The 27,113-nt window shown below is 39.8% G+C and overlaps 1 protein-coding gene across 2 annotated transcripts in view; it reads right to left on the reverse strand.

Moving 5' to 3' along the window:
• Positions 1–374: 374 nt before the first annotated feature.
• Positions 375–27,113, reverse strand: part of PTN (pleiotrophin) — a 96,590-nt gene continuing 69,851 nt past the window's right edge. Inside the window, exons 2-5 of one of the 2 annotated variants that reach the window (XM_082846812.1) lie at positions 22,987–23,102; positions 21,930–22,103; positions 19,597–19,758; positions 375–1,083 (exon numbers count right to left, since the gene is read on the reverse strand). In XM_082846812.1, coding sequence (XP_082702938.1) covers positions 1,031–1,083; positions 19,597–19,758; positions 21,930–22,103; positions 22,987–23,101 — 504 coding nt within the window. In that variant the 5' untranslated portion in view covers position 23,102 and the 3' untranslated portion in view covers positions 375–1,030. Of the gene's footprint in view, positions 1,087–19,596; positions 19,759–21,929; positions 22,104–22,986; positions 23,103–27,113 lie in introns of both variants that reach the window. The other variant, XM_082846811.1, reaches the window with a different exon arrangement.

Genomic DNA, 27,113 nt, shown 5'->3' on the forward strand with positions numbered 1-27,113 from the left:
ACAGGCTACCATTTTGCCTGGTGTTACTGATTTGGACTCTGCAAGCCCAAACTTATTCAATAGAAGAAGAGCATTTTTCTGTTCTTCCAAACACTAGACTACTTTGGAACTTTTGTTTCATTCAGTAGCACCAGTCTAACCTACTATATACTGATAGAAAGAATGTATATACAGTTACAGAGCTACATCTACAGCTACATCTATATAACATTTGTGCCCAAGAGTGATTTAATTAGCTTGTATGATCAATTCTCACTGCTAACAGGTCGGATGGGTGAGTGTAGGTGACAAAGGGAGAAGGGTTACAATATCAAATTATTGCACACAAAAGCATCTTTTTTTCAGCATCACCTTGATTTATTTTCCTAGTCTTTTTTTTTTCCTCAGATGGAAAAATAATTTCATCAAGAAAACAAATATTTCTGCCAAAGCAAAATAATTTCATGTTTTAATGCTTTTCTTTTTAAACAAGTCAACATTGAACTAGGACATGCTCTGATCCCGCTCCCCTCATTTTGCTGACTAAAATTTTTTTAAAATCCATTGGCAGAAAAAAAGATATTTTCCTCAGATAGGATGATCATATTTTATTGCTGCTTTGTTTAGTAGACACTTTTCTCAATTGGGAAAAAAAAGTCTAGGTGAAAAAATTACCTAACAAGAGAAGTAGTTTACATGGTCATAACATTTAAATTGTTGCCAAAAGAAAAAAAAAATGTAAAAAAAGATTTTAAATGTAAAATATCACATAACTTCAAAAAACTTACCTCAGTTTTCTATCACTTATCATGTACTATAAGTCAACTTTCTAGACAGGATTACAGTCCTTTATTATAAGCCCCTAGTTGTACTATGGTATACATTTTAAAAAAAGCTACTACAAAATTTTTCTTTTCTTTTTGTTTCTGCCTATTGTGTACTTAAGCTATAGATAATTTTTGAATAAAAAGCCTACGGTAGATATAAATGCAATAGTTAACTGATCCTGTTTGCTGATGTCCTTTTCACGGTCCACGGAAGGTGGCATCTTTTAGTCCAGCATCTTCTCCTGTTTCTTGCCTTCCTTTTTCTTCTTCTTAGATTCTGCTGTGATTAAAAATAAAAGAAAGAGAAGAAAAAGCATTGCATTAGTAAGCTATGAGGGAGGGAGCCACTTGTCTTATAAATGGCCAGGAATGAAATGATTAGATACATAGAAAAAGTACGTGTGTGTGTGTGTCTGCTTTTGTGCTTTTGCCAGGAGAATGCCTATGAGCATAGGCAGGAGTAATACAGCTTACCTCCCTGTGTGAACACATATAAATGCCTGTTATCTTACTGGTTGCCCCCATTTGATAAAGAACATACTGTCTGGGGTTCCTACTTAGAAAATACAAACACAGCCAGCATCTCTGAGAGAATAAGCCAGGTCACTGCTCAATGGAGAGCTACAAATGATTTCTTAGCCCCTCACTTCCCACATTCCCTTTCCATGGAGAGTTGATAAGCATTCTTTACTGACAAACATTTTCAAAGTGCTTCCACTCCTGATTTGCCCTCTGTTTATACATTTAGCCAGCTATTCATATACGAAGGACCACCTTTGAACCTACCAAACATGGAGCTTTGACACTACAGAGACTCCTAGCCTTGGATGAAGCAAGTGGAATGTACCAACCTGGACTAAACCAGGCGAGTAAAACTATGAGGATTTAAATCAAAAGACTTTATCATTTTCCATTCAGTCATCTGCCATCTCCCTTTTCCTAAGCACAGGAGAATACAGTATAGAATAGGACATGTCAGCTTTGGCTCCAAAGATAAGAATGGTCAGCATCACCAGGCTAGCGAGCGAAAGGATATTGCTAAATGTTGCTAAAATACTTCCTCCGTTTGGTCCACAATAGTGGCAGAAATGTATGGATTTGGGGCTGGAGCCAGACTGCTGGAGTTTAAATTCTGGCTCCATCACTAGTTACTATAAGACTCTGAGAAAGTTAATTTGTGTATCTGTGTCTCAGGTTCCTCACTTGTGAACGGGCATATGAATAGTACCACTTCGTAGGGTTCATATCCAAATTCAATGAGTTGTGTAAAATCCACTGAGAACAGAACATGGCACAATGACATGTGCAAATAAAGGTAAGCAGTCATCATTAGTGTGATAATAGACTAAGAACAGGAGGTAATTTCTCTGTAAGATTAATACTCTTTGTCATCACTGAAACATGTGCACTGAGCAGGTTATTGAATGTGCTAAGCAGCAGAGGAATATCAGGATGCAAACAATGGCCAGTAGGGATTAGGGCTTTGTTCATCAGATCATAGGGCATGCGTCCAAGAGGGTCATAAGGCTTATGATGAGAGGGGACATGACACCAACCGCAAATGGTGTACAAAACCCAGCTTATACTTAAATAGAGCTTGAGCTTTTTCCATTCTTACCAGCTCTTCAGATAAGTTCCAAAGTCCATCATATATTAGATGAAGTAGTATTTCTGTACAAAGTAACTGTCCTAAACTTCATTTACTCAAGCTTCAAGGGTGCAACATACACAATTAGGTCAGGAGTTGCTAAAACTTTGCTAAATTGCTGCTCACAAGCATTTATTTTGTTCACGTGTATCCTCAAATTTTCCCCTCTCCATACTGAAGTAACAATTTTTTATTCTTTCTATTTTTACTTGTCATCATAAAAGTCTCCCTTTTTTTAACCTATTAAAGGTGAGATGACCAGAACCTCCAAGTTTAAAGATACCTCTAAGGTCAAAGAAGGTTTTCTCTTCAATTTCTGGACAAATAATGTCTGAACATTTAATAATTCCCACTCTTTGGTTGACATTTGAAGTAACAGCTGTATATTAAAATGGCATCCTCAGGGAATAATCTAAGATGACAACTGAAATATAACTTTGATTTCCCTTGTCTGATTTTCTCCAGATCCCTTACTGGGGAAGCCTCAGTAATTTATAATCCTCTAGCTCTCCAGTAGAGTGGATGTTTGGGGCAGTAATTTGCATATTTTGGCTAGCATGTCCCTATTTCATATGTAAGTAAATGGATCCCATACCAATCAGGTGTTTGTAAAATTTTATTTCATAACACTTAAAGTTATTCTGAATATTGAACACTATTTGATCTGACTAATGTAGGTGGTTCATTTCAGGGAACACTTTGGGAATGGGAATCTCTCCTCAGTTCTCCTTGGTAAAGGCAAGAGCATATCCTTTCTCTGTTACCTGAGCCTGACATTTATTTTATATTCATCAATTAACAACTTGCTAAATGCCAAGAAATCAACCAATTGCCATATAATCTGCACAATATCAATCAATCTATTTTTTTGATGCAACTGACAAGTCATCATGGCATTCCTTTGACACACTACACACCTTAAGTCCACTCTGGGTTCAATATAAATAGAAAAATGAGGAGTCCCAGTAAAAGGTAGTGGAAAGAAGGAAGTTTGTATTTGCATAAGGTCAATTTGATTTCTCACATTGTGACTTTTACGTACATTTTACTGACAAACAAAATGAGCTTTGTCACTGCTTGTCTCTGTGGTCTCAAAACTTGTGAACATCCTCTCAAGCTTTATCCTGTCTGCATGAGGGTTTTTAAATAGTATCATGGAATCTATGATCAACAAAGAACTTAGGGCTTCCCTGGCGGCGCAGTGGTTGAGAGTCTGCCTGCTGATACAGGGGACACGGGTTCGTGCCCCGGTCCGGGAAGATCCCACATGCCGCGGAGTGGCTGGGCCTGTGCGCCATGGCCGCTGAGCCTGCGCGTCCGGAACTTGTGCTCCGCAATGGGAGAGGCCACAGCAGTGAGAGGCCCGCGTACCGCAATAAAAAAAAAAAAAGTAATACCAGCTTATATAGAAAATAAAGAAACATATGGTAGAGAAATTACCCATGTTTTCACAATATAGAGATAACACTTTTAGCAACAGGTTCTATTTATGTTTCCTTTCTATAACTATATGTAATATATAGTTTAAACTAGGAACATACTGACAGTTGATAAAGTATATTATACTAAAAGTTCTACTGTATTCGTTTTCATGCCACTGCATATACTTTGAAACATGACCAAGTAGTATTCCTTTATGACATGCCCACCCTTATTTTTTGTAACCTTTCTTCTTTTGCTGCTCAGTTGGCGTGTCCCCACTTTCTGTTATTATGAATAATGGTGCAATGTGTGCTTTTACAGACAAATCATTGTATGTTAAAATTCTGCCTTAGTATAAATTATTAGAAGAGGATCTACTTGATCAAAGGACAGAATGTTTTTAAAGCTCTAGGTATATACTGGCATATTTCTTTCTTGAAAGGAAGTACCAGTTTAAATTTTTATCAGCAACCTATATGAGTCGATCACAGCAAACTCGTTCTCAAAAGGCAAATAATCAAACAGGACGCATCGTCTCTTTTCCATCTATTCACAGGCCCTTTTAGAAATAGGATTGCCATGTGGATGGTACAAGTAAACACCCACTCCCATATCCAATATTAGGGAAATATGGAAGAAATAAGGTTGTGAGTGAGCATTGAAAGACATCAGTTTAAAGATTTTTTTGAACACCTTGAGAGGAAATGTTATTCTATGAAGCAGAAGAGTTGAAAATTCTGGGATAAGCTAATCTCATTTTCTGAGGAGAATGTCTTGGTTTGATTTCTTTCTTTCACATGACCTATGGGGTAGACAGAAAACATAAAAAGAAAATTAAGAGATGAAAAGATTTGAGGGGCGCTTGAATTTTAACTGAGTCAACCTCTCTTTGCCACTGATTCAAATAAAATGGCTTTGGGTCATTAAATCGATGGGAGGAACTATTGATTAGACTAGGAAAAAAGAGATCTGTACCTTCTAAGAGGTAGAATTCCTATATGAGGAAGCTATGAACACTCAGAAACGGGCACTGAAGATTCAGAGGTCAAGATTAGCAGCAGACAGGGACAGCGGGAAGCGCGCCGTGGAAAGCCCTAGAGCTGACCTGCGGCAACTCATCCAATAAATCATGAAAACTGAGTGAAGGAAAAGGATCAGATTACTGACAAACAGTAACATCGCAATGTAAGTCAGTCCAAAATCTGGAGACCACCAACACCCTTTTAATGCTTCATGAACCTATTTAAAGGAATTCACCTGTATTTAAGAATTAGCTGCCTAGTCACCTGGAAATATCTAATTCCTTGCGCCATGCCAGCTGTGTCTCAGAACTGATAACAAGGCTTGCTGAATTGTAAATGTACAGCTCAGTGATCCACCAGGGATCCAGGCACTAGTTGGCTTGGCTTCCCGGCACGGCACCATTCATTAAACTTCCCAATACTAAGTGGCACGATACAGGAAGAAATTTCTATATATTTAAAAATCAAAAGCATAATCTGTTAAATTTTTGTTCTTAAGATATTATTCTCAGATATGGTTCGGTCCAACATCTGTGTCATGATTTGTTGTTTCCTCTTCGATTTCTTATTTTGTAATGTCACTCGCTTCATTTCCTCTTTTAGGGACCCGATGCATTTACTTCTAGGATTATGTATGGAATACATACCTACCTCTATACATACATATCCACCTGCATGTGGCTGCTACTCAGTGCTGCCCACGTGCTGACAGCCGTTCCTTCCCTCACTGCCCACCTTCCTTTTTGCTCATCAGTTCTACTTCATAACAATACCTACAACTCCCTCCCAATTATCTGCCCTTCTACACATGTTTGCTTTCTGACATCAAGTAGATGTGCATAAAAAATAGTATACATCTGTGTCTAGACACAAACAAAATATGTCTGGACTCTCTGAGGAACCTCTGTTCTGCCCCCATTTACTTGGAGAGGTGACTCGGCACTTAACTGCACAGCCTCCAAACAGCAAGTTCAGCCATGAGAGCAGCAGTGAGTTAATGTGGACCTAACGGAAGATTTCGTGGAGGTGAGGAAATTATTCCGTCAACCACCCAAAGCAAGCTTAGTAAAAGTCCCTAAGCATGTCAGTTATTTTCCAAAGCAACTCTCGCTGGATCAGTAGATGAAGCCCTTCTCCCTTCACCCAGAGACTCCTCTTTTCAGCCTCTTTCCCTCTTGTCTCTCCGTTTCCTTTTCTTTGAAGGAAAACGTTGAGATAACTATTGGCTTCTCCAACCCATCTAGGAAGGAATCATCTCTAGGATGTGCTTCCTTTATACAGGAGACATGAGTGTGATGGGGTTACTCCCTGATCTGACCTATGTGCATGTGTGTACCAGGTAGACAGTCACCAAGTCAAACCCCTCTTTCTAGCTCAGCACATTCACATTGTCCTTATGTATCAGCTACACCTATTCATGTGTTTGAAAATGTAAAAACAACTGAAAATTTTTGTGGATTTTTCCTCTGAATTCACAAGAGAGAAGATCAGTGAAGAAAGGAATCACAGTTGCTTCATCTGTACATCCTTTAATCCAGGGCTTTCTCACTTGTAGATAGTTACAGAAGGAAAACAAAAAGCTCTGTGTGTGTGTGTGTATGTATGCGCACACGCATGTGTGTGTGTGTGTTTGCATTCGCTTTCGGCTGCTAAATTTTGTCTTTTTCAGCTTTGGCCAAAAAAAAGGTTTTTTAAGTGCTTAATAACATTGAAGAGAGGCAAATATAGCTAAAACAAGTGAAACTCTTCAAACAATGTGATTTTACATAGGTAGCTTGGAGAGTGTAGGTTACGATTATGCCCGTATATTTGCGGGTACAATAGCATGCAAATCTGATACCTGTGTTAGAGACTCGGGGTATGTATGTGCTGTCATGCTTGGTGATACTGCTGGCCCTAACTCCGTCCCACGCCTCCCAGCTACTTTGCAGAACTCTAGAAGCTAGAATAGAGTGATATAATTAAATCCACGTGTCTCTCTCTCTCCCTCCCTCTCTCTCTCTCTCTCTCTCTCTCTCTCTCTCTCTCTCTCTCACACACACACACACACACACACACACACACACACACACAGCCTTAGATGGGGGACTGAATGTGTAGGTTTCTTCTGTTCAGCAAAGCATCTGCCCCTTCTTCAGTCCTAGGCCACTCTCAACACCTTACACTTCTTGACAGTGACTTCCCCACACACAGATTAACTGCCTTCTTCTACATCAAAAGCAGAAAAGAAGACCGCTTATTTCTAATATGATATTTAAATGTTTAAAAGCTTGTTTCTGCAATAATGAAGGCATAGGTAGAAAATTTACCTTATTAGACAAATATTAAAATTTATATTGTAGCCCAAGTCAGAAATGAAATGTATCATTATAAACAATGCGTAATTCCCACTTAGCACATCGTTATTTTTCTATTACCATATCTGATGTTTAATATTATATAACTGGTGTTACTGGAAACTCAAATTATGATTTATGAAAAAGGGGAAATGCTTGAACTCTAGAATATTTAAAAGCTCGGTAAGTACAGCTCAATAAATCATTTTTTATTCACTCTCAAATGAAATTTTTTGGGGTGTGTATATATATATATATATATATAAGAATCAGTTGTTTTATATATATTATATATTTATATATATAATATATATATATTATATATATATGAATCAGTCATTATGGGCTGAATTATGTCCCCCTCAAAAATTCATGTTAAATTCCTAACCCCGATACCTCAGAGTGTGAACATATTTGGAGACAAGGGTCTTTACAGAGGTAATTCAGTTAAAATGAGGTCATTGGAGTGGGCCCTAAGGAAATTTGGACACAGATATGCACAGAGGGAAAACGATGTGAAGGCACAGGGAGAGGACAGCCATCTATGAACCAAGAAAAGAGGCCTGGAATAGACCCTTCCCTCATGGCGTTGAGATGGAACCAACCCTCCTGAAACCTTGATCTCAGACTTCTAGCCTCCAGAACTGTGAAAAAATTAATTTCTGTTGTTTACGGTACTTTGTTACAGCAGTGAACGAGACTTCACACTACTTTTCATTTTTGTATATCCTTCGGATCACCCTCATTAGCTGTAGGGATGCAAAATATACGTGTTTATTCTTACGTTTTAAAAAAATCGGTTCCCCACATTTTAAATAACATCATTTGAATATGTGACTTTGGCACTGCACAATCTAGGACTTGATGCTCATTAATGGTTTCACAATGCTCTCTGCATTAATCCACTCACCCGTCTCCACCCTTGGCCTGCAGATTTCCAGCAGGTGAGCTACGTTTCCCCATTACTTGATTCCTTCCACCCCCATCCATCCAACGCCCTGTCTACAGCAGCAGCAGCGGTTAGATCTGAGGAGATTCCTGTCGACTTCTCTACATTTTTTTAGACAGCAGCCTTCACAGCAGCTTAATTTATTACTCTTGTGCATCTGGGCAAAGACCTGAAAATAAAGTTGTCCTGTTTTCTGTGGAATGAAAATAATTCCTGCAATTATTTTTGCCTTGCGAAAGCGAGTGCTGTGAATGCGTGAGCCTGCGGCAAAGAGCTCTGGGCCTTGCCCCCTGTGTGACCCAGAAGGAGGACACCAGAAAAATGTTTACCTGCTTCCTGCTCTCTGGATTTCTGATGAGCTCTCTACAGATACTGTTCTTTCCTCCTGAAAAAGTCTTCTTTTCTCTTCCCTGTCTGTGCTCTGAGCAACAGCCAGCCCGCTTTGATTTCCCTGTAGGTTCCTGAAGGCTTTGCATCAGGACCGAGCTGGCTGGAGTCACGGAGAGCATGCAGAGTTGTCTCTGCTAGCAGCACTTGTCACCAGGACACCGGCGCCATGGATCCTGGGGAAGCACCAGCATCTCTACGAATCTCACAGTGGAGAGAAGGTAGCCCTGAATCCAGCCCTGGGTCAAGCCTTGGAGGCCACTGAGTGTAACAGGGTGCATTGCACTGCTGTGTCTTACTCTGGAGGAACTCAGCCCCTTTAGAGGACCCCAGCTTGAGAATTGCAGCACTAAAAGTTATCATTTGCTCCCATCCAATCATTACACAAAGACAAGCTTGAGTCAAAAATTATCTGACATGACTCAATCGTAAATGACCCCAAACACGCTTATACCGATGTTTTAGAATTATCGTTAAAACAGAAACCAAAACTATTCATTTATTTTACAATACCCAAAGAGATCCCATAGGAAGCACTCAGTTTAGGAAGAACTGGTATAATAGAAAAGAACTCTGGACACAGTCCTGACTTCAAGTTCAAGCCTGACCCCTCACTGGCTAGTGACCTTGTGCAAGTTGCAACCTTAGTGTCCTCCTTTGTAAAATGCGAACCAAACTCCTTGGGGTTTTGGTGGGGACCAAGTGAGACAATGCATGCTAAGGGCTTAGTATAGTGCCTGTCACGTTGTAAATACTCAATAAATAGCAACTACTTTTGTGATGCTCAAGAAATGCTGATGATAATAGCTAAAACCTAAAACACAAAGCAAAAGTTAGAAAGGAGGAATGCAGAAGCTTCAGGGGGAAATAAAAAGAAGGTCTCTCAACCCAGTATCTAATTAGTGCAAACATTGTTCTGTTACGCAGCCTTCCTTGATGCTAATTATTACATAGCTGTTTTGTGTGTGCACAGCTAATGAGCCTCTGAGCATGGAATTTGCCAAGGGAGATGGAAGCAGACACACAGCATGAAGTAAACTCTACAAACATTTATAGTTCCTGGTCCTCACGTCTGTCCCAGCCATTAGAAACAAAAATTTTTTAATAAGGATGGGAGTAAAACACCCAGGTGACTCTTCTTCCAGGTGATTTAACTGTGATTTAACTGTGATTAACTGTGCTTTAACTGTGCTTTAACTGTGATTTCTCTATGCATTTTTTGGCAGCCAATGAATGAATGATGTGCTCTAGCGAGCCAGACCAGGACAGTTTAGTTGGACACATCATTCATTCATCAAGTCGGTACTATATGTTGAGCTCCTCTCAGGGACTAGGGACGTGAGATGTGGTAACTTGCAAAGGGGAATGGGCTGTGGCTCCTGACCTCAAGAGGTTCAGGGTAGGGCAAGGCAGACATGCACTCACGGCAGAGGCAGGGATGAAAGCCTTATCAGAGGAGCCAGTCCTCGGAGAAAAGGCAGCGACTCAAGGCTCGGGAAGGGAAGTCTGGCAAGTTCTCATATTGATCTCTTTTCTAATCCTTGAACAAAACAAGCTCTTTTTGGCCTCAGGACTTTGAACTTCCCCTTGTTTCATTTAGAACATTAGTAAGGCTAGCTGCTCTATGTCTTCAAGTCCAAGTTCAAAAGTTACCTCTCAAAGGGGCTTTCCCCAGTTACTCTATCTAACTTAGCCCCCTTCCCTTTGGTCACTCTGACAGTTGGCTCTTTAGATTTTAAGACCACTTACTCTAATATGTAGTTCTAATTTTAATTACTAGTTATTTATTTTGGTCACTGTTATCTACCCACCACCACCACCAGAACATAGCAGTAAGAGGGAAGGAAACTTGTTTAATATCAGTAGCACCTAACATACAACCTTTACCACTGTAGGCTCTTAATAGATTTTATAAATAAATGAATAAATTGGAAACAATGCCAAAGGACAGCATGCTGCTCTCTTTCATAGCCTTTGTACTCTGAGCAGTACATTGGGATTTATCCTCCTGATTTTCCTATTGCACTATAGGTCCATATAGGTCACTGATTTATCCCTGGTGCTAACTCTAGCCTATAGAACCCACTCCATAAATACTTGCTCAATGAACGAGCTGGGTTTTACAGAATGAAATGTATGAAGTATAGAAGAAGGAGAACAAGTTCCAGGTTTCTGCAACCATAGGTGCAGAGAAATGGCCATATAAGAGTTCATGGCCCGTTCGGCCATCGCTGGGAGATTGATGTGTCTGAGGCAGAGTATACGGGCAATGCCAGGAACAAGGATCCAGCAGGAACCCAACTGGATGATCACGTCCTGCTAACGAGCCAGGATCTGATTCTGTTGCTGGTGGAAGTGAGGATAAAAGAGGGATTTTAGGAAGAATAAGTGGGTCTGAAATTCATTACCTTTCTTAGATAAGAAACTGAGATGCCCATGTTGAATAGATACAGGGGTAGGAGCTGTACATAATGCAGGAGATCTAGAGTCAGGCTGCCTTGTATTTAAGTCCTGGCTCCTCTGCCTATTAGCTGTATCACCTTACGCTAGGCATCTCACTTCTCTAAGCCATAGTTTCCTTATACATAAAATTGGGGATGATCATAGTAACTATTTCACAGAGTTTTTGTGAATATTCAATGACACAATGTATGAGCAATGTGCCCAGCTATAATCAAAGCCTACTAGGCGCCCATGAAATATTAACCATAATTGCCAGCATTGTAGTCACCATAATTCTTTTGCCTGAAAAGGTGCTGAGGGAAACGCCCACCTCAAGAAATCCATTTGGAAGGAAGGAAACAGTCTGAAAAACACTGCACATTTATCAGGCATTTCTACATAAGTTACTTCATCTTTACAATAGTGCTATGAGATATTCATGGAAGACTTTAGTTTACAGAAGACAAAACAGATATTCTAATAAGAAAGTTGCAGAATTAGATTTTCTCACTTCAAGAACAGTATCATGGATGGGAAATAAAACAGACATTCAAAGATTTCCGCAAGCAGAATAAAAAAGAAAGGAAAACCTTGAGGCCAAACCGAATAAGAGTGTTTCCCTCTGATCAAAAAGAACAAAATCCCCATAAGATGCCCCAGGCTGCCTCTTTCTGGTCAAACGCAAGGGCAGCAGCCGTCAACCCCGTCAGGGGTCTTAGAGGGGAGGGAGCGCGTTCCAGGCTGGCCTACAGTGGGATTCTGTGCATTCGCCTCTCTCAACACAGTTAAAAGTCTCTCAGCCCAGCAAAGCTCATCCACAGAGGGCTGCATGCTCATTCCCAAGGGATGTCAGAGCCCAGAAAATAGAAAGAAATGTTGGGGAGCATCTTTTATCTTTAAAAGAACTAACAAAAGAATCTACTTAGCGGGAGAGAATTGAGAATGCTGGGAATATCACTTTACTGACCCCCTTTCCCATTTAATGATCGGTTGCTAAACGCTGTGTCCTGCACACAGCGGAATCTCACACTTAAATGGTTGCTGTCCTTTTGATCTTCAAAGATGAATTGCCAAACCTGAGAGGGCTAGGAAATCATCCGAAAAGAGAGAGCGGCGACATGGCAAAACTTCTAGAAATAGCTGGGAAGAACTGAAAGGAATTAGGGTTATCGAGAGCAGGGGAGTTTAACAAGGACTTGGTACCAGCAGAGCATGAATTGGTGGACAGGACAGAAAGAGGGATTAACACTGTTGCCTGGACCACCTGTGCACAGACGTCCATCCACGTGCTTCTCCCTCTGCCCACCCCAGAAACCATTTGTGAATACCCTTCTGTCAGGCAAACTTGGAAGCAGATATATGCCCAGCTGGCCTGTCAGTATCAAAAGGAGTTTCACAATACTCCACAGTAGTTATGTATCTTGTTTATAAAGCAACTAATAATTTCCAGGTCAATGATAGCTCAAGGTTCTAGAACGATCCAAGATGATCATTAGCCTATATCACTTGTGGCACCTGTAGGAAAATCTCAGTTCACCTAGGTGCCTTCCGCACAAGCCCCCACCTGGGCCTCATCTTTGACTCTGCACTCTGGTGATCGCTGCCAGCAGCCCGCTCCCCTGGGCTGCACCTGCTCCCACAGACAGCACTGCCTGGAGGACCACAGCTTCCCCACAGAAGGGCCCAGCCTGAGTCCCATTCAGCTCGGCCATCTTCTAATTCTACAGTGAGTCCATCCTCCAGGGGGACCACTGAGAAACACTTGTGGCTTGGAGAACAGTTATTTGCCCTCCGAAGGGTTCTCTGCTCTGCTCTTTGATATAGCACTGTCAGCCCAGACTGGCCACAGCTCAGTTATTCCTGTGCATTATTTTCAAACTGAAAAGACTGAAATGACTCAACAAAGAATGGCTGGTGGTTCCAAGAAGGAAAGACCTAACTCTCTCTACAGCTGGGTACTCACCTGGTCCAATATGATTACTCCGGGCAGCTTTCTCTCCAAGAAATGTCATCAATGCCTCTTCTAGCCCCACAGGAGAGAGGGGTAGGTCTGATGATATACTCCAACACATACTCCCTGAAGGATCACTTACTAAAGAGCAATTCAAATCCCTTTCAGCTTCTCTTCTCATACTTACAGGCAGAGTTTGGAAAGTTATAGACATTTCCCAGACGCTCTTACAACAGAATTTTATATGTGACCTACTTTCTACCATGCAGGCACTCTTAAATGAGTCTTAGAGGGAGAAGTGAACAAGTAGAAAATAAGGCCAAATTTGGGGATATTGGACATTTTGGCAAGAAAAGAGGTGGGCGTGTCTGGTTTTAGGGGTACAGGGAAGGTGAAGTTTCCAGTGCCCAATTCTTAGTATTATATGTGCTGAGCAGTGGGTAATTTCAGCGAGAGGGTCTCTGCTATGTCAGTCACGTATGGTGTGATTAGACACTTCTCTTGAGTCTTTTGCCTTCTCTGCAATATTGATGGATCCAAGTCAAATCCTCTGGCCCTTGTAGAGATTCTGCGAGCGATATAATACTCTTCAGTCAGCCCCTTTCTGCTTCATTAGTTAGAAAAGATCTTGCTGCGGCTAAAAACTCTGACAGATACGGGATTTTCTTAATGAAAAATTTTAATTAATGCTCTCAATCTCTTTTCCTAAGAAATTAAAATCTCAAGAGCCCACACAATTGCTCACCAATTTCTCCCTGCCGGATTCTGGCAGCAATTAAGCAAATTCCAGTTGTAACCTTTCAGTCAATCAATGACCTTCCCCAGAGCAATCTGTCCCCATCCCCAGGAAAGCCACATTCCAATTTTGCATCTTTCAATTCTTATGTCTACATTAGAATATCAGTAGTCTCCCTTCTTCTGTGTATATAATATAGAAGTGAATGACTAAAACCTCTCTTCAGATTAAGTGGGATTCCAACACAAGAGAACCTTTAGATAAGGATTTCCAACCTGATATCTGGTATCACTGAAAGTGTGGACCAAGGCTAGAGAATAGAGTTTGTACAATATTGACACAGCCATAGGAAGGACCACTTCTTCACCTCAAAAGGTAATGCTGTTAGAATGGAGTGTAATGAATTTTAAGACAATTTTTAACCAAAGCAAGTGAGATATTTAGTAATTTAGTAATTTCCCAAAGTTTAGATGGCAATTCTAGATATTAAGCGCCTCCTCTCCCCAAGCATGTCTTTTCTGTTTCCCAGTACTTTATTTTATTTTAATTGGAGTATAATTGTTTTACAATGTTGTGTTAGTTTCTGCTATACGATGAAATGAATCAGCTATATGTATACATATCTCCCCTCCCTCTTGGACCTCCCTCCCATTCCCCCCCTACCATCCCGTCCATATAGGTCATCACAGAGTACTGAGCTGGGCTCCCTGTGCTATACTGCAGGTTCCCACTAGCTATCTGTTTTACACATGGTAGTGTATTTATGTCAAAACTAATCTCCCAATTCATCCCACCCTCCCCCTCTCCCCCTGTGTCCATGCGTCAGTTCTCTCCTCTCCCCAAGCAAGTCTTTTAATCTTTTAGCCTTGTTAATAATCAAGTCACAACGATTATCCCCCAAGGGGGATGTTTTCCCATCTTTCCTCAATTTCATGCTGGGTTGTCACAGCCTTACCAACATCTTTCTATTCCATTCTAAAATTTAAAGAGCATGTTTTTCACACTGAAAATCATGCAGTTTGCATATTGATCCACTACCATTTCCCAAAACAAGAGGCCAGTAACTGAGCGAAAGAGTTTTATAAAACAAAAAAAAAAACAGACAAAAAAATCCCAGAACCTGATGATGTGTTTCATGAGAAGGATAATGATGTGTGGCGAAAAAAAGGTACATGCTAGCTATAAGGTCGGTGACTGGGTTTAAAAAGGCAGAATAATGATGTCAAAAGAGCGCAAAGCCTGGAACTGATTCTGCTACTCAACAATAGGGAGACTTGGATGAATCACTGATTTTTTTTGTCCTCATTTGTTGCATGAGGGTCCCATCAATCACAGGCAAGGTCCGCAGATGCTCTACCATGTAATGAGTCTAGGAATTGAGATTTATCTAATACTACCAGAGTTTCATGAGTTTGTAAAACCTAGTGGCAGCACGGTGCGATTGAAAAGGCAGTGGGTCTTCTGAGTCAGTCTGACTTTGAATTTGAACCCTGGTTTCAACACTTACAAGCTGTGAAACCTCGGGCAAGTTGCTTAACCTCTCTGAGCCTGTGTTTTCTTATATATAAAGTAGGATAAATAAAATACACTACATAGTGTTGCTTTGAAGCTTAAATTAAGCTTCAAGTTAAATTAACTGATGAGGTAAAAAGGAAAGAAATTGGGTCATTTGTAGAGACGTGGATGGACCTCGAGATTGGCCTTCAGAGTGAAGTAAGTCAGAAAGAGAAAAACAAATATCGTATATTAACGCATATATGTGGAATCTAGAAAAATGGTACAGATGAACTGGTTTGCAAGGAGGAAATAGAGACACAGATGTAGAGAACAAACGTATGGACACAAAGGGGTGAAGGGGGGGTGGGATGAATTGGGAGATTGGGATTGACATATATGCACTAAGACGTATAAAATGATCCCTAATGAGAACCCACTGTATAGCACAGAGAACTCCACTTCGCTGTACAGTAGAAACTAACACAACATTGTAAAACAACTATATCCCAATAAAAGAAATAATAAAATAAAATAAATTAAATGATGAGGAGTGCCTATGACAGTGCCCGAGTCAAATTAGCGGGTTCCCTACCTCCCTCTGTCTTTTTCATGTCCTGAGCTAAAATAGGAGAGAGCATTGATGACTTATTCTTTCCTGAATAAAGGAAGAAACTAATTTATTATTGTATAACTTTGAGAAAAATTTGCTTAAATGACTTCTTTACTACAGCTTCCACCAGTCTTTGGTGGATCTAGTGTACAAAACCGTTTTCTCCTCTTTTAGCATTTATTTATTTTACAAATATTTATTCAGCACTTAACTATGCGCTGCTCCATGTTCTAAGCAAAAGGGATACAGTGGAGAACAAAATAGACCAGGTCCCCATCCTCCTGAAACTTATGCTCTGGGAGATGTCTTTCATAACAGTTTTAGAAATAATGTCCTAGAAATTGTCTTCTTCCATTTGGGCGTCATCCTGCACATCAGTATTGGGCTTTACAAACCTCACCTTCTCCTATTTCAAAGGAAAATAAACTCATGGAGGTTACCTTATACTCATATGAGATTAAGTGAGAAATCTGCAGGGTATAAAAGAGAACGTGAATTTAGAGTCAACCAAATGTGGACTCTGTCATTTATTAGAGACGTAACCCTGGGCAAATATTGAATAAATTAACCAGGGTTCCTCAGTTTCCTTCATACCACTATTTACTTGCAAGGAAATATGGAATTTTTATGAGATAATATATGTAAAACACTTAAAGCAAGGCGTGAGATTAGAACCAGAACAATACCAATCATAATAGAGATTCCATCTTATTACTTGTTTTTCCATTGATCAGAAATAAAGGAGCTATCTTAAGTGCAGAAGTTCACACAGGGAAAGCTGTAATATCCATTCATGATTATTTGAGAAAAATGGTATAAATATATATGAAACCCACACATGCCACCTGTTACATTTTACTTAAACCAGGAAACATATGTCAGGGAAAGTGTGAGTGAATCCCATTAAGAAAATCTTCTATCTGACATGTCTCCCTAGCTCAAATCGTAGGATAAGATTATTCTTTGTTCAGAGTTCCTGGTGCCAAAACAGGATTCGTAGAACCCTCCACTGTTGAGAGGGAAAAGGTTAGTTTTAACAAAGGTATGTTATGCACAAAAAGAAGATTACATTTTAATGACCTACAAAATGCATAACTGGTAATGTTGTGAAATACAGACCTCAGGGTAATTCCATTTTCAATTAATTATCTACCTTAATTTTTGACATAAAAAATTACAGACTGTCTACACACTTGGAATATTTTTACCACTATTTTTCAAGCCTGAATCAGACTTTTAACCTTCATTACATATCACTAAATGGGAAATGTAAAACGGTGAACTATTCACCAGTCCAATTAAAAAGGAGCCCCACTTAATGTATTTATCAAATATCCTGAGGAGTCTTTTTTAATCACGTTCCCATTTTGTCCGATATATTCCAAGCTTTTCAACGTTCTCCATTTTCACCCAGCCCCACCATCAGCCACCACCTACTTAATCACGATCCCATTTTTTTCCTCCCCATCCATTAAGCTGCAGTTTCTCTCACCGCAGGAGAGAACAAGGATGGCATGTGTGCTTGTGTGTGTGTGTGTGTGTGTGTGTGTGTGTGTGTGTGTGTGTCTATGAATTTCACACTAGAGCAGTAAGTCTCAATTTTAGTTGACACTGAAATCTCCTAAAGAACATTTTAATTTTCAAAATGACTGATGCTGATTTAGTTGGTCTGGGTTATACTTGGGTACTAGGACTTTTATAAGTTCCCATAGAAAATTGTGTGTGCAGCCCAGGTTGAGAACCACTGGACTGGAACATAGAGACGTCTTCAATCCCTTTTCTTTTCCCACTCTATATTTATGCTGAAGATGTTGGTTCTCTGACTAGGTTAAAAATCAATTACTTTGAAAACTGTATCTGTTAGTTCTTCCACTTTGGGGACTATCTCACTGAATAGATAAGGCCACTGATTTCCATTAGATCTGTAGAGTTGTCTCCAGATGAGTGACATTTGTACAGCTGGCACACGAACTCAGTGCACTGACCCTAGCCCCACGTCGTGCCTTCCAAATATGCACTACAATCAGCAGAGGCTTCCATGCTCTGGAAAGAGCAGCCTGAATCCTAGACATTCACCTGCAGGTCCACCCTGCTTCTAGCCATCCTGAAGTTGGAGGTAACCATTTCTATGGACCGCCTCATCAGAGGCTAAAAGAGTGAGGCCTGTGAAAGGGGTCCTTCCTGACCATCAGTGGCAAGTCAGCCAATCCTCCCCAGTTTCTGGGGATATTCTTATATTCATTTATTATGGATTTCATCTTCATTTTTCTGAGTTTCTCCTTATAATTAATCTAGCCCATATGAATTTTCAGGTCCATTTTAGAATCAAAAATGAGCAAAGGCCAAGGAGATATTTTAATGCAGAGTTCACTGAGGCCCACTGTACTCATTTGCTAGGGCTGCCATACACCGAACCAAAGAGTACGTGGCTTAAATAATAGAAATTGATTTTCTCACAGTTCTGGAGGCTAGAAGTCCAAAATCGAGATGTCAGCAGGGCTGATTTCTTCTGAGGCCTTGCTCACTGGCTTGTAGATGGCTGTCTTCTCCCTGTGTCTTCACATGGTCTTCCTTGTGTGTCCTAATCTCCTCTTCTTATATGCCAGTCATATTGGAATAGGCCCACCCGTATGACTTCATTTAACTCTAATCTCCTCTTTAAAGGCTCTGTCTCCACATACAGTCACATTCTGAGGTGCTGTGGGTTAGGACTTCAACACTTGAATTTTGGGGGAAATAACTCAGCCCATACAACAATGAAATAAAAGAGTTTAACACCTCTTTGTCTTCCGTCAGCTGGGATTCTATTTGTATGAAACCATGGCCGTGATAACTGGTTTGGTTTACTTTCTCCAGCATGAGAGCAGAGTCTGACTTTCTGGGAATGGATAGAAAGATAGCTCTACGTAATTCTGAAATTCCATGATAAATGTAGATGGTAAGCTAATCTAACTAAACAAATATGAAGGCTCTGAAAAAAATATTAGAAATACAGCGCCTATCAAGTTATGTGGTAGAAAAAGGAAAAAGTATAAAATAATTTAACTGATTTCAGGAAAACTATGTATGTTGATGATCTAGGAGGGCTTGATGTTTCATTTTCAGCCTCTTGATCTTTCTAAGTTTGTCCATACTTGTCAGGATGTAGTCCTGATTTAGGGCTTGAAATATATAGTCACCATGCAGCTGTCTTAATCGGCCTGTTTTGCTAAGTTGTTTATTTGTGCGAGGAGACTGTTCCTATCCCCCCATCTGTGCAGAGGACTTCAATTTGAATTCATCAATTGCCTACTGAAAAGTACATGCACGATGCTCAATATATGAGCCTTTCTCAGTCCCTTTCTAAAGGTAATTCACCCAAGATTTCCTTCTGTAAAATTTGAGTTTGCACATCTGAAGATCCTGCCTGAGTCCGTCAATCCACTCAGATTAAAATTATGGTTCAGGGGCTTCCCTGGTGGCGCAGTAGTTAGGAATCCACCTGCCAGTGCAGGAGACACGGGTTTGTGCCCCGGTCCGGGAAGATCCCACATGCCACGGAGCGGCTAGGCCCATGAGCTACAACTACTGAGCCTGCGCGTCTGGAGCCTGTGCTCCGCAACAAGAGAGGCCGCGATAGTGAGGCCCGCGCACCGCGATGAAGAGTGGCCCCTGCTTGCCACAACTAGAGAAAGCCCTCGCACAGAAACGAAGATCCAACACAGCAAAAATAATTAATTAATAAAGTCCTACCCCCAACATCTTCTTTAAAAAAAAAAAAAAAAATTATGGTTCAAAGGCAGGAACCTACCTTGAGGTTTGGGCTTAGTCAGTTTGCCACAGGGCTTGGAGATGGTGACTGTCTTCTGACAGTCAGCGTTGTGGAGGGCTCGCTTCAGGCTTCCAGTTCTGGTCTTCAAGGCCGTATTCAGATCACATTCTCCCCAGGCCTGGAACTGGTATTTGCACTCCGCTAGAGGCAGGGTAGGACCAAACAGAAATCTGTGAGTTCCTCTTGGAGTGCCATGAAAATAGACACTTTTGTTAACTTTTTGTAGTGAGGTAATTGTAGGTTCACATGCAAGAAATAATACAGAGGGATCCCATATACCCTGCACCCAGTTTCCCTCAGTGGTGATATCCTGCATAGCTATAGTCCAATAGCGCCACCAGGAAATTGACGTGGACACAGTCCATAGATGTTATTTAGTTTTCCCCAGTTTCACCTGCACTCATTTGTGTATATGTACGTGTGCACATTTAATCCTCTGTGACTTTATCACATGTGTAGGTAAGAGTGAGTACCCCCACCATTAGTATTCAAACAACTTCTAACACAAGGGTCCCTCGGGTTATCCTTTTACAGTCAGAACTTAACTTTCTTCTTCCTTTCCTACCTCCTTAACCCTTGGCAATTACTAATCTGTTCTCCACCTCTGTAATTGTGTCATTTTACGAACGTTATATAAACGGAATCATATAGTATGTAATCTTTTGAGACTGGCTTGTTTTGCTCAGCAAAACTTCCTGAAGGTCCGTCCAAGTTGTATTAATCAATAGTCTGTTCCTTTCATTGTCGAGGAATCCTCCATGGTATGGATGTACCCCAGTTTGTCTAACCATTCACCAGTTGAAAGATTATCTGGGTCATTCTCAACTTTTGGTAACCGCTAAAGCTGCTATATACGTTCATGTAGAGGTTTTTATAAGAACATAAATTTCCATTTCTCTAGGATAAATGCCTAAGAGTGAAACCACTGCATTGTATGGTAAACACAAGTTCAGTTTTGTGAAAAACTGCCATACTCTTTGCCAGTGTGGCTCTACTATTCTGTCTTCCCATCACCAATGTATGAGTGATCTAGTTTCTCTGCATCCTCGCTAGCAACTGATGTTATTTCTAATTGTAGCCATTCTGATAGGTGTGTAGTATATAGTGATGTCTCTTGGTTTTCATTTGTATTTTCCTAATGGAGAAAAGATGGTGAACATCTTTTCAGGTGTTTATTTGCCACCTATATATCCTTTTCAGTAAAATGTTTGTTCATGTCTTTTGCCCACTTTCTAATTGGATTGTTAGTTTTGAGAGCTCTTTATATATTCTAGGTATAAGACCTTTAAGACACACTTTTTAGGACATTTTGCGTGTAATTCTTTAGGGTACCCATATAGAATTTAAGATCAAATGTATCTGAATTTCACCATGCCTTTATAGAATTTACCTCCATTCATAAAGAGTTATAACCCCAAAGGTTGTAGAGAATGAAAAAGATATAGTACGTATATTCATTATCCTTCTCCATTGATCAATAGGCCAAAGCACATTTCTGTAAACCAGTGAGAATATTTGGGGCATTGTGTCCCACTATGGCTGAGAAAGACAAAGAATCTAGAATGTGAAAAAACAGGCAATTTGGGTGTTCAGTGGTGGGTTTAAAGTTGGAAGTGTGAAAGATTCCTTCTCAAATAAGGAGATGAGGTCAGCATGAAACTGGCAATAGTCAGTGAGAGAAAATCTGTGAAAAGTGGCTCATAGTAGCCCTGCTGGATCTGGTAAGTAAATCTATGAAACAGTATGGAGAGTGGGGAGGGAAAAAATAGAGAGAGAGGGCCTGGAAGTAACAGAAAGAGATCTGGAGGAGGAGGAGAATAAGTAAGAAAAGAGGAAGGGAAGATCAAAGGAATCTAAAAATAGAAGAAGGAAAGAGAACACTGCTAGGAGGGATCAAGGGCATATTTTCTGTCCCTTTTGGTAAGGTAGTGGCCTCAGTCAGGGACTATTCTGACACGCCCACCGAAAGGAAACATGCAGCAATATCTGGAGATATTTTCAGTTGGTGCAGTTGGTGAGGTGGGGAGTGCCACAAGAAACTAGTGGGTAGAATTCAGAGATGCAGTTAATTATCCTACAATGCACAGGACAGCCCTCCCTCCAGGACAAAAAACTGTCTGGCCCCAAATTCTGGTAGAATTGAAAATGAGGGACCTGGGGTTAGGCAAGATGCTTGGTTATTTTGCATCTGATAAAATAAACTTGTTAAAATAATAAATAGAGTCAACCTCAAAAAGATGCTTGATGGAAGAATGACAGAATCATCTCAGGGTGGACAACTAAATCACTAGGACAGAAGGGGTGGGATTTACCTCCAAATTGCTTTTTCCAGTTGCAGGGGATCTTACATCTCTGGGTCTTCATGGTTTGTTTGCACTCAGCTCCGGTCCGGGTGCCCTCCCGGGTGCCCAGCCCACAGTCCCCACTGGTGGGCACGCACACACTCCACTGCCATTCTCCACAGTCAGACTTCTTCACTTTCTTTTCTGAAAGGGCGGAAGGAAAAACAATCAACGTCCAGAAAACTCTTTAACTGCTAGATATAACCAAGTTAATTCCTGAGCTCCATAATTGCATGGTTGTGCTTTTAACCTCTATCTTCAGTGTCCAGTAAAGAGTAGGAACTCGATAGGTGTTAGCTGAATGGTTGAATCAACCAATGACCAAGAGAATGGAGAAAGAAACCTAAGGAGCTAGAACTAATATTCATTTAACCCTTACTATGTGCCAGGGATTGTGCTAAGTGATTTGCTGACATCTCCTTTGAGAAGCAAACATTTCTGAAAAAGAGAAGATGATCAAAGTCAGTTAAACCTAAAAAATGATAAAATATTCTTTGAGAAGTAACAGTTGTCAGATTAGCCATTTCAATGCATGTCAACGTTCCTTTCTCTGTCTTATAGGTGGAATAGCATAAATTAAATGTGGTGGACCACAGATGTAATAGACTCTCAGCTCCACAGCCTCCTTATGACATTGCGAGCGACACAGAAAAGGTGCTTTATCCTCCCTAAGCTTCAGTTTCCTCCTTTGTAAATATGAGATAAAACAAAACTTGCTTGCAGGACTCTTTCTGAGGAAGAGTGTCAACATAAGTAAAACACTTGATTCCTGGTCAATTTTCTGTATGTTGTAGCTGTTAATATGATCATTATTATTTCAGTCAATAGTTAATGATCACCACCTATACTTTAGGACTTAGAGTCGGGGGCGGAATCAGAGGGGATGTCACTTAGGTTCCTCTAAATACTTGGAAGGAAGGAAGTGGGGAAGAAAGGAAGAAAGAAAAGGAGGGAGGGAGGGAAGGAGGGAAGGATTAGATGGATGTTAATCAGTGAAGAGTTTTGTGTTCATAACCATATTGCTTACCTGGTTTCTCTTTCTTTCCTGCTTCAGCAGTATCCACAGCTGCTAAAATGAAGATAAATGCCAGGAAGGCAGCTGCAAATTTCCGACGCTGCTGCAGGTACTGTTGAGTCTGCATTCTAGGAACAAACAGAGAGACAGAAGAAGGTGGCGTCAACCTAAGTAACTATATATAGTCATCCTTATAACTCCCGACAATTCGCAAAAACAGCCATGGTGCTGTAGCACACGTGGATAATCTGAATGGACACGGTGAATGGATTACCTGTGCAGGTATATGTTTGCTGTTATCTTCAGAGGCATCAGTAATGACCAACATCTCAGATTTTTTTTATCGTTTCCATCATCATGATTATCTTATCATCATAGTTCTATTATTCATTGGTCCACTGAAGAGTAAAGCCCAAAACAGAAGAAGAGCTAGCACACCTTCGATCTATAGCAAAAACACTTCTAAACTCACATGTGCTGAAAATCCACTAAATTCTAGGATGGAATGAAGAGTTTACACTTACTCATAATTTGAAATTCTCCACATTTGATATGAATAAAAATCCCAGGATAACATTATGAAGACTCCCTTAGAACTTAAAGTCATTTGCGACAGCCTAGTGTCAGTACGATTGCCTTGCTAAGCAAACTTGGGATGTCTCAGTTCAAGCCCCAGGACAGCCCACTTCTTGAAGCTACACCAAGTCACTGGCTGCAGCAACTCACCTGGAAGCCCTTTATCTCTATCTGGTATGTTCATGGTGTTTTATACTTCATATAAAAATGACAGTAATAACATATGGTCATTAACTCTGAGAATTTTTCTTCCAGAAATATAGATTGTTTAGATAATTTTACATTCTCATGAATGTAAACAATAAAACATCACACATATAAGGGATTGAGATCACTCTATTCTGCAATTTGCTTTTCCTCATTCAAACACATCTATGTAATGATGTCCTTGTCCGTGAATTTTTCCCCCTTTCTGTGACATTGGAAATGCTATCCCTTATTAGTGTTTTTTTAATTGATGACTCTAGATTCCATTGTATGGATGAAGCATATTTCATCTATCAGTTAAAGTTAGTATTTTGGTCATTTGGTCCTTTCAATGAATCTTACATCCTAAATAGCTACTCAGCATCTCCATTACTTTCTAAAATCTAAAATTAGGTGTTTTGTTCTTCCTCTTAATGCTAAATTTTTATAACTATACTTCACTGATGGTCAGACAGAAGAGTTCCTACTGATGCTGAGACTTTTCCTATGACTCTCATTGGACATGAACTATATGAGAAGCCAATCTGGATGTACTGGTTGGCAAGCCTTCTCAGAGTTGAGTACCCTGGTGCACCTACACTACTACACATATATGACTTAGCCATGCGTCATTTACAATTATTAGGTGTAATGTGAACCAAGGTGAAGGTCTTCTGTTGTTTTCTCCAAAGGCTGTCCAAGAACATACTCTCAGTGACTAACCACTTCGGTGGCAGAAACTTTTCATCTGAACTTTCTTAAAGGGTAAGTTAACTTTTAAATTCAGAACTTTAAAAATTTAACATATTTCTTTCCAAGTTGGAATACACCTTTATGTTTCACAATTACCTTTGAATACCTGAAATATTTAGATTGTGAATTAGATGAGAATTCAGAAATTTCCATCATGAAAGCACAGCTCTTGAGAGAACTTTCTCACCAAGCAATGGAGAGATGCTTGCAGAGCCTTGTAAAGAAATGTCACTGAGGAAACATGGCCACTTGGCAGAAACAGAAAGAACTCTTCCATAAATAACACACACACACAGAGTTATTAATAGAAAGGTGCTATTGCTGGCTATTTTAACCTCAGCATTTCTAGTTTGACATTGCTAAGTTCTTACTTTTATAATTATTTCCAAAAAGCTTTCTCTCAATCAAGTTAAATTCACTTAATTTCAAGAAAAAAAAATCCCACATGGGCCAGAATTTCCTGACCAAAAATTTCTTTTGAGTCATAGAACGGTCTATTAAACAAGTGATCTTAACTATAGTGGGAGCAGAGGGGAAGGAAGGAGAGAGGAATTGGGATGAGAGTTGGTAGAACGGAAGTACACTCTAGTCTATGTTATTTCTCCTATTGATTCAGAAAAATTCGGAATCTTAATTAGTGGGCAAGCGGTTAATTTCAGCTTTTAGATGTTCTAAAGAAAAATGCATGCAATTCCATGTGTACAGGGAAAATGTGTAAAGTATGTGATCAGCAATAGGTGTGAGTTGGAGAATCTTCTCAACCTCTTTTCCCTTCCCTCCTGTTTTGCCTACCATTCTGTTTAAGCCTCTATTTTGATAGCTTAAGATTTTTTTGGGTAGAGCAAATGAAAAAATGGTTATTTAAAAGAAGAGAATAAGGGAGTTTAGAAAAGAGTTGACTCAAATTATCCAAAAGCCCAAGTAGCATGCTGGTGCCTTGGTACCTTGGTAAAACCTTGGGTAATTAAACATGTGTAGGTAACAGTTTCCCTTGCTTGTGGTATTTGCATAGTTGATTATTTGTCCTTAGCATCAAGCAAAGGCAAAAGCATCTGTATATGGTTTAACCCTGCCTGCTATCCAACAGTTGCTAGATGAGCATGGAGGCAAGAACATTGACCTTAAGGAAGTGGTCAGGATCATGACTTATTTTTCACACGGAGGGAAATAAAACAGTGGCAGAATAAGCCTTGCTAAGTCAGCTCAGTTCTTTTGAATAATTTACTTATTTTCACCCCCTCCTACTGCCATCTTGTGTTGTGCTTGCTCTCACAGATTTAATTTCATAGGGTTTAACGGTTGAGTTGAAGACTACCCTAGGTGTCTGTTGTCTGGAAATTATTGTTGAGTTGTCTCAATCACTAATAAGTATGAAGTTCAGAGTTTCCCCCGAGTTGGTTTCTGAAACCAACTCGGGGGGAAAGTGTTAAGTCCTGGTCACTTCTATGGAGAAATCGCTGATGAAAAGGAAAAGAGAGCTCTCCTTTCCTTTAGCATTTTAATAGGATCTAGAATTTTTAAAGATGATTAACATCTCGTGTAAACACAAAACAAGAATGCTGGAATCTGTCTCTTAGTGATCTGTTTGGAATGACTAATACAGGATTTGAGGCAGAAGCTTTGGCTTAAACTTCAGCTCCACCATATAATTTTTGGAATGTTCTTGGGCAAATCACAACCATTTGAACCGCTGTTTTGACATCTACAAAGTGGGTTTGATTATAACAACAACTTGAGAGCTTTATTGTGAAAATGCAAGATGTAGACACAGAGCTAACCCAGAATATCAAGAAATATATTATTAGTTGTTGAATAAAGTTAATTCACCCCTACACTCGTATTACTTACTAAAAGGAAGTACTTCTTTTTATTAAGACATAACAAGCATGACACTTTAAGCTGTCTAATATCTAAAATCAAAAGATAAAAATTTTAAAAAACAAAAAAGGAGACAGAGATATGATTTAATGCCAACTAAAGATTTGTTCAGCTTTCTAAGGATACAAATTTGTTCAGCCTTTTGACTTCTTAAAAAGTTAAACTCAAGGACCTTCATGCCCAGTATTTCTTTGGAGTTCGCTGAAGTAAAGAGACTCCATGTTGAGAATTAGGGAAACTGTTGATGTAATTTAACGTGTATGAAATGAAAAAAAAAAAATCTAACTTTGCAACTGCATTTTATGCCTCTTGTGTGGTGAAACTATTCTACTGCCCTCTTTATTTCAAGTACCTAGGATAGGGACCCAGCACTTAGTTGCCACTCAGTAAAATTTTTGCCAGCAAAAATTATCGCCAAAACATGGTATCAAACAGAGGAATTAATATTCATGCTAAAATGATGTCTCAGCCCTTTGTCTATACCATGGGATATAAAATTCACTGAAGAAATTGGGCTGGAAACAACCAGAATCTAAAGCAGTTTCATACATACAGGAATGGTCAGTGAATGATCTGCAATGCTTCTGCATCATATATTACACATCATCAGACTTTTCTAGATATTTTGTGATCTACCTGCCTAAATTTCTGTGAAAAAGTATTTTTTTTCCTTTTTATAGGTCACTTTTCTTTATTTTCACCAACTCTTCTTCAAGTCGGAATCCTCATACTGATTTATTTTCAAA

The sequence above is a fragment of the Leucopleurus acutus genome (assembly GCF_964270905.1).
Source record: "Leucopleurus acutus genome assembly, chromosome: 9".
NCBI classification, from domain to species: domain Eukaryota; kingdom Metazoa; phylum Chordata; class Mammalia; order Artiodactyla; family Delphinidae; genus Leucopleurus; species Leucopleurus acutus.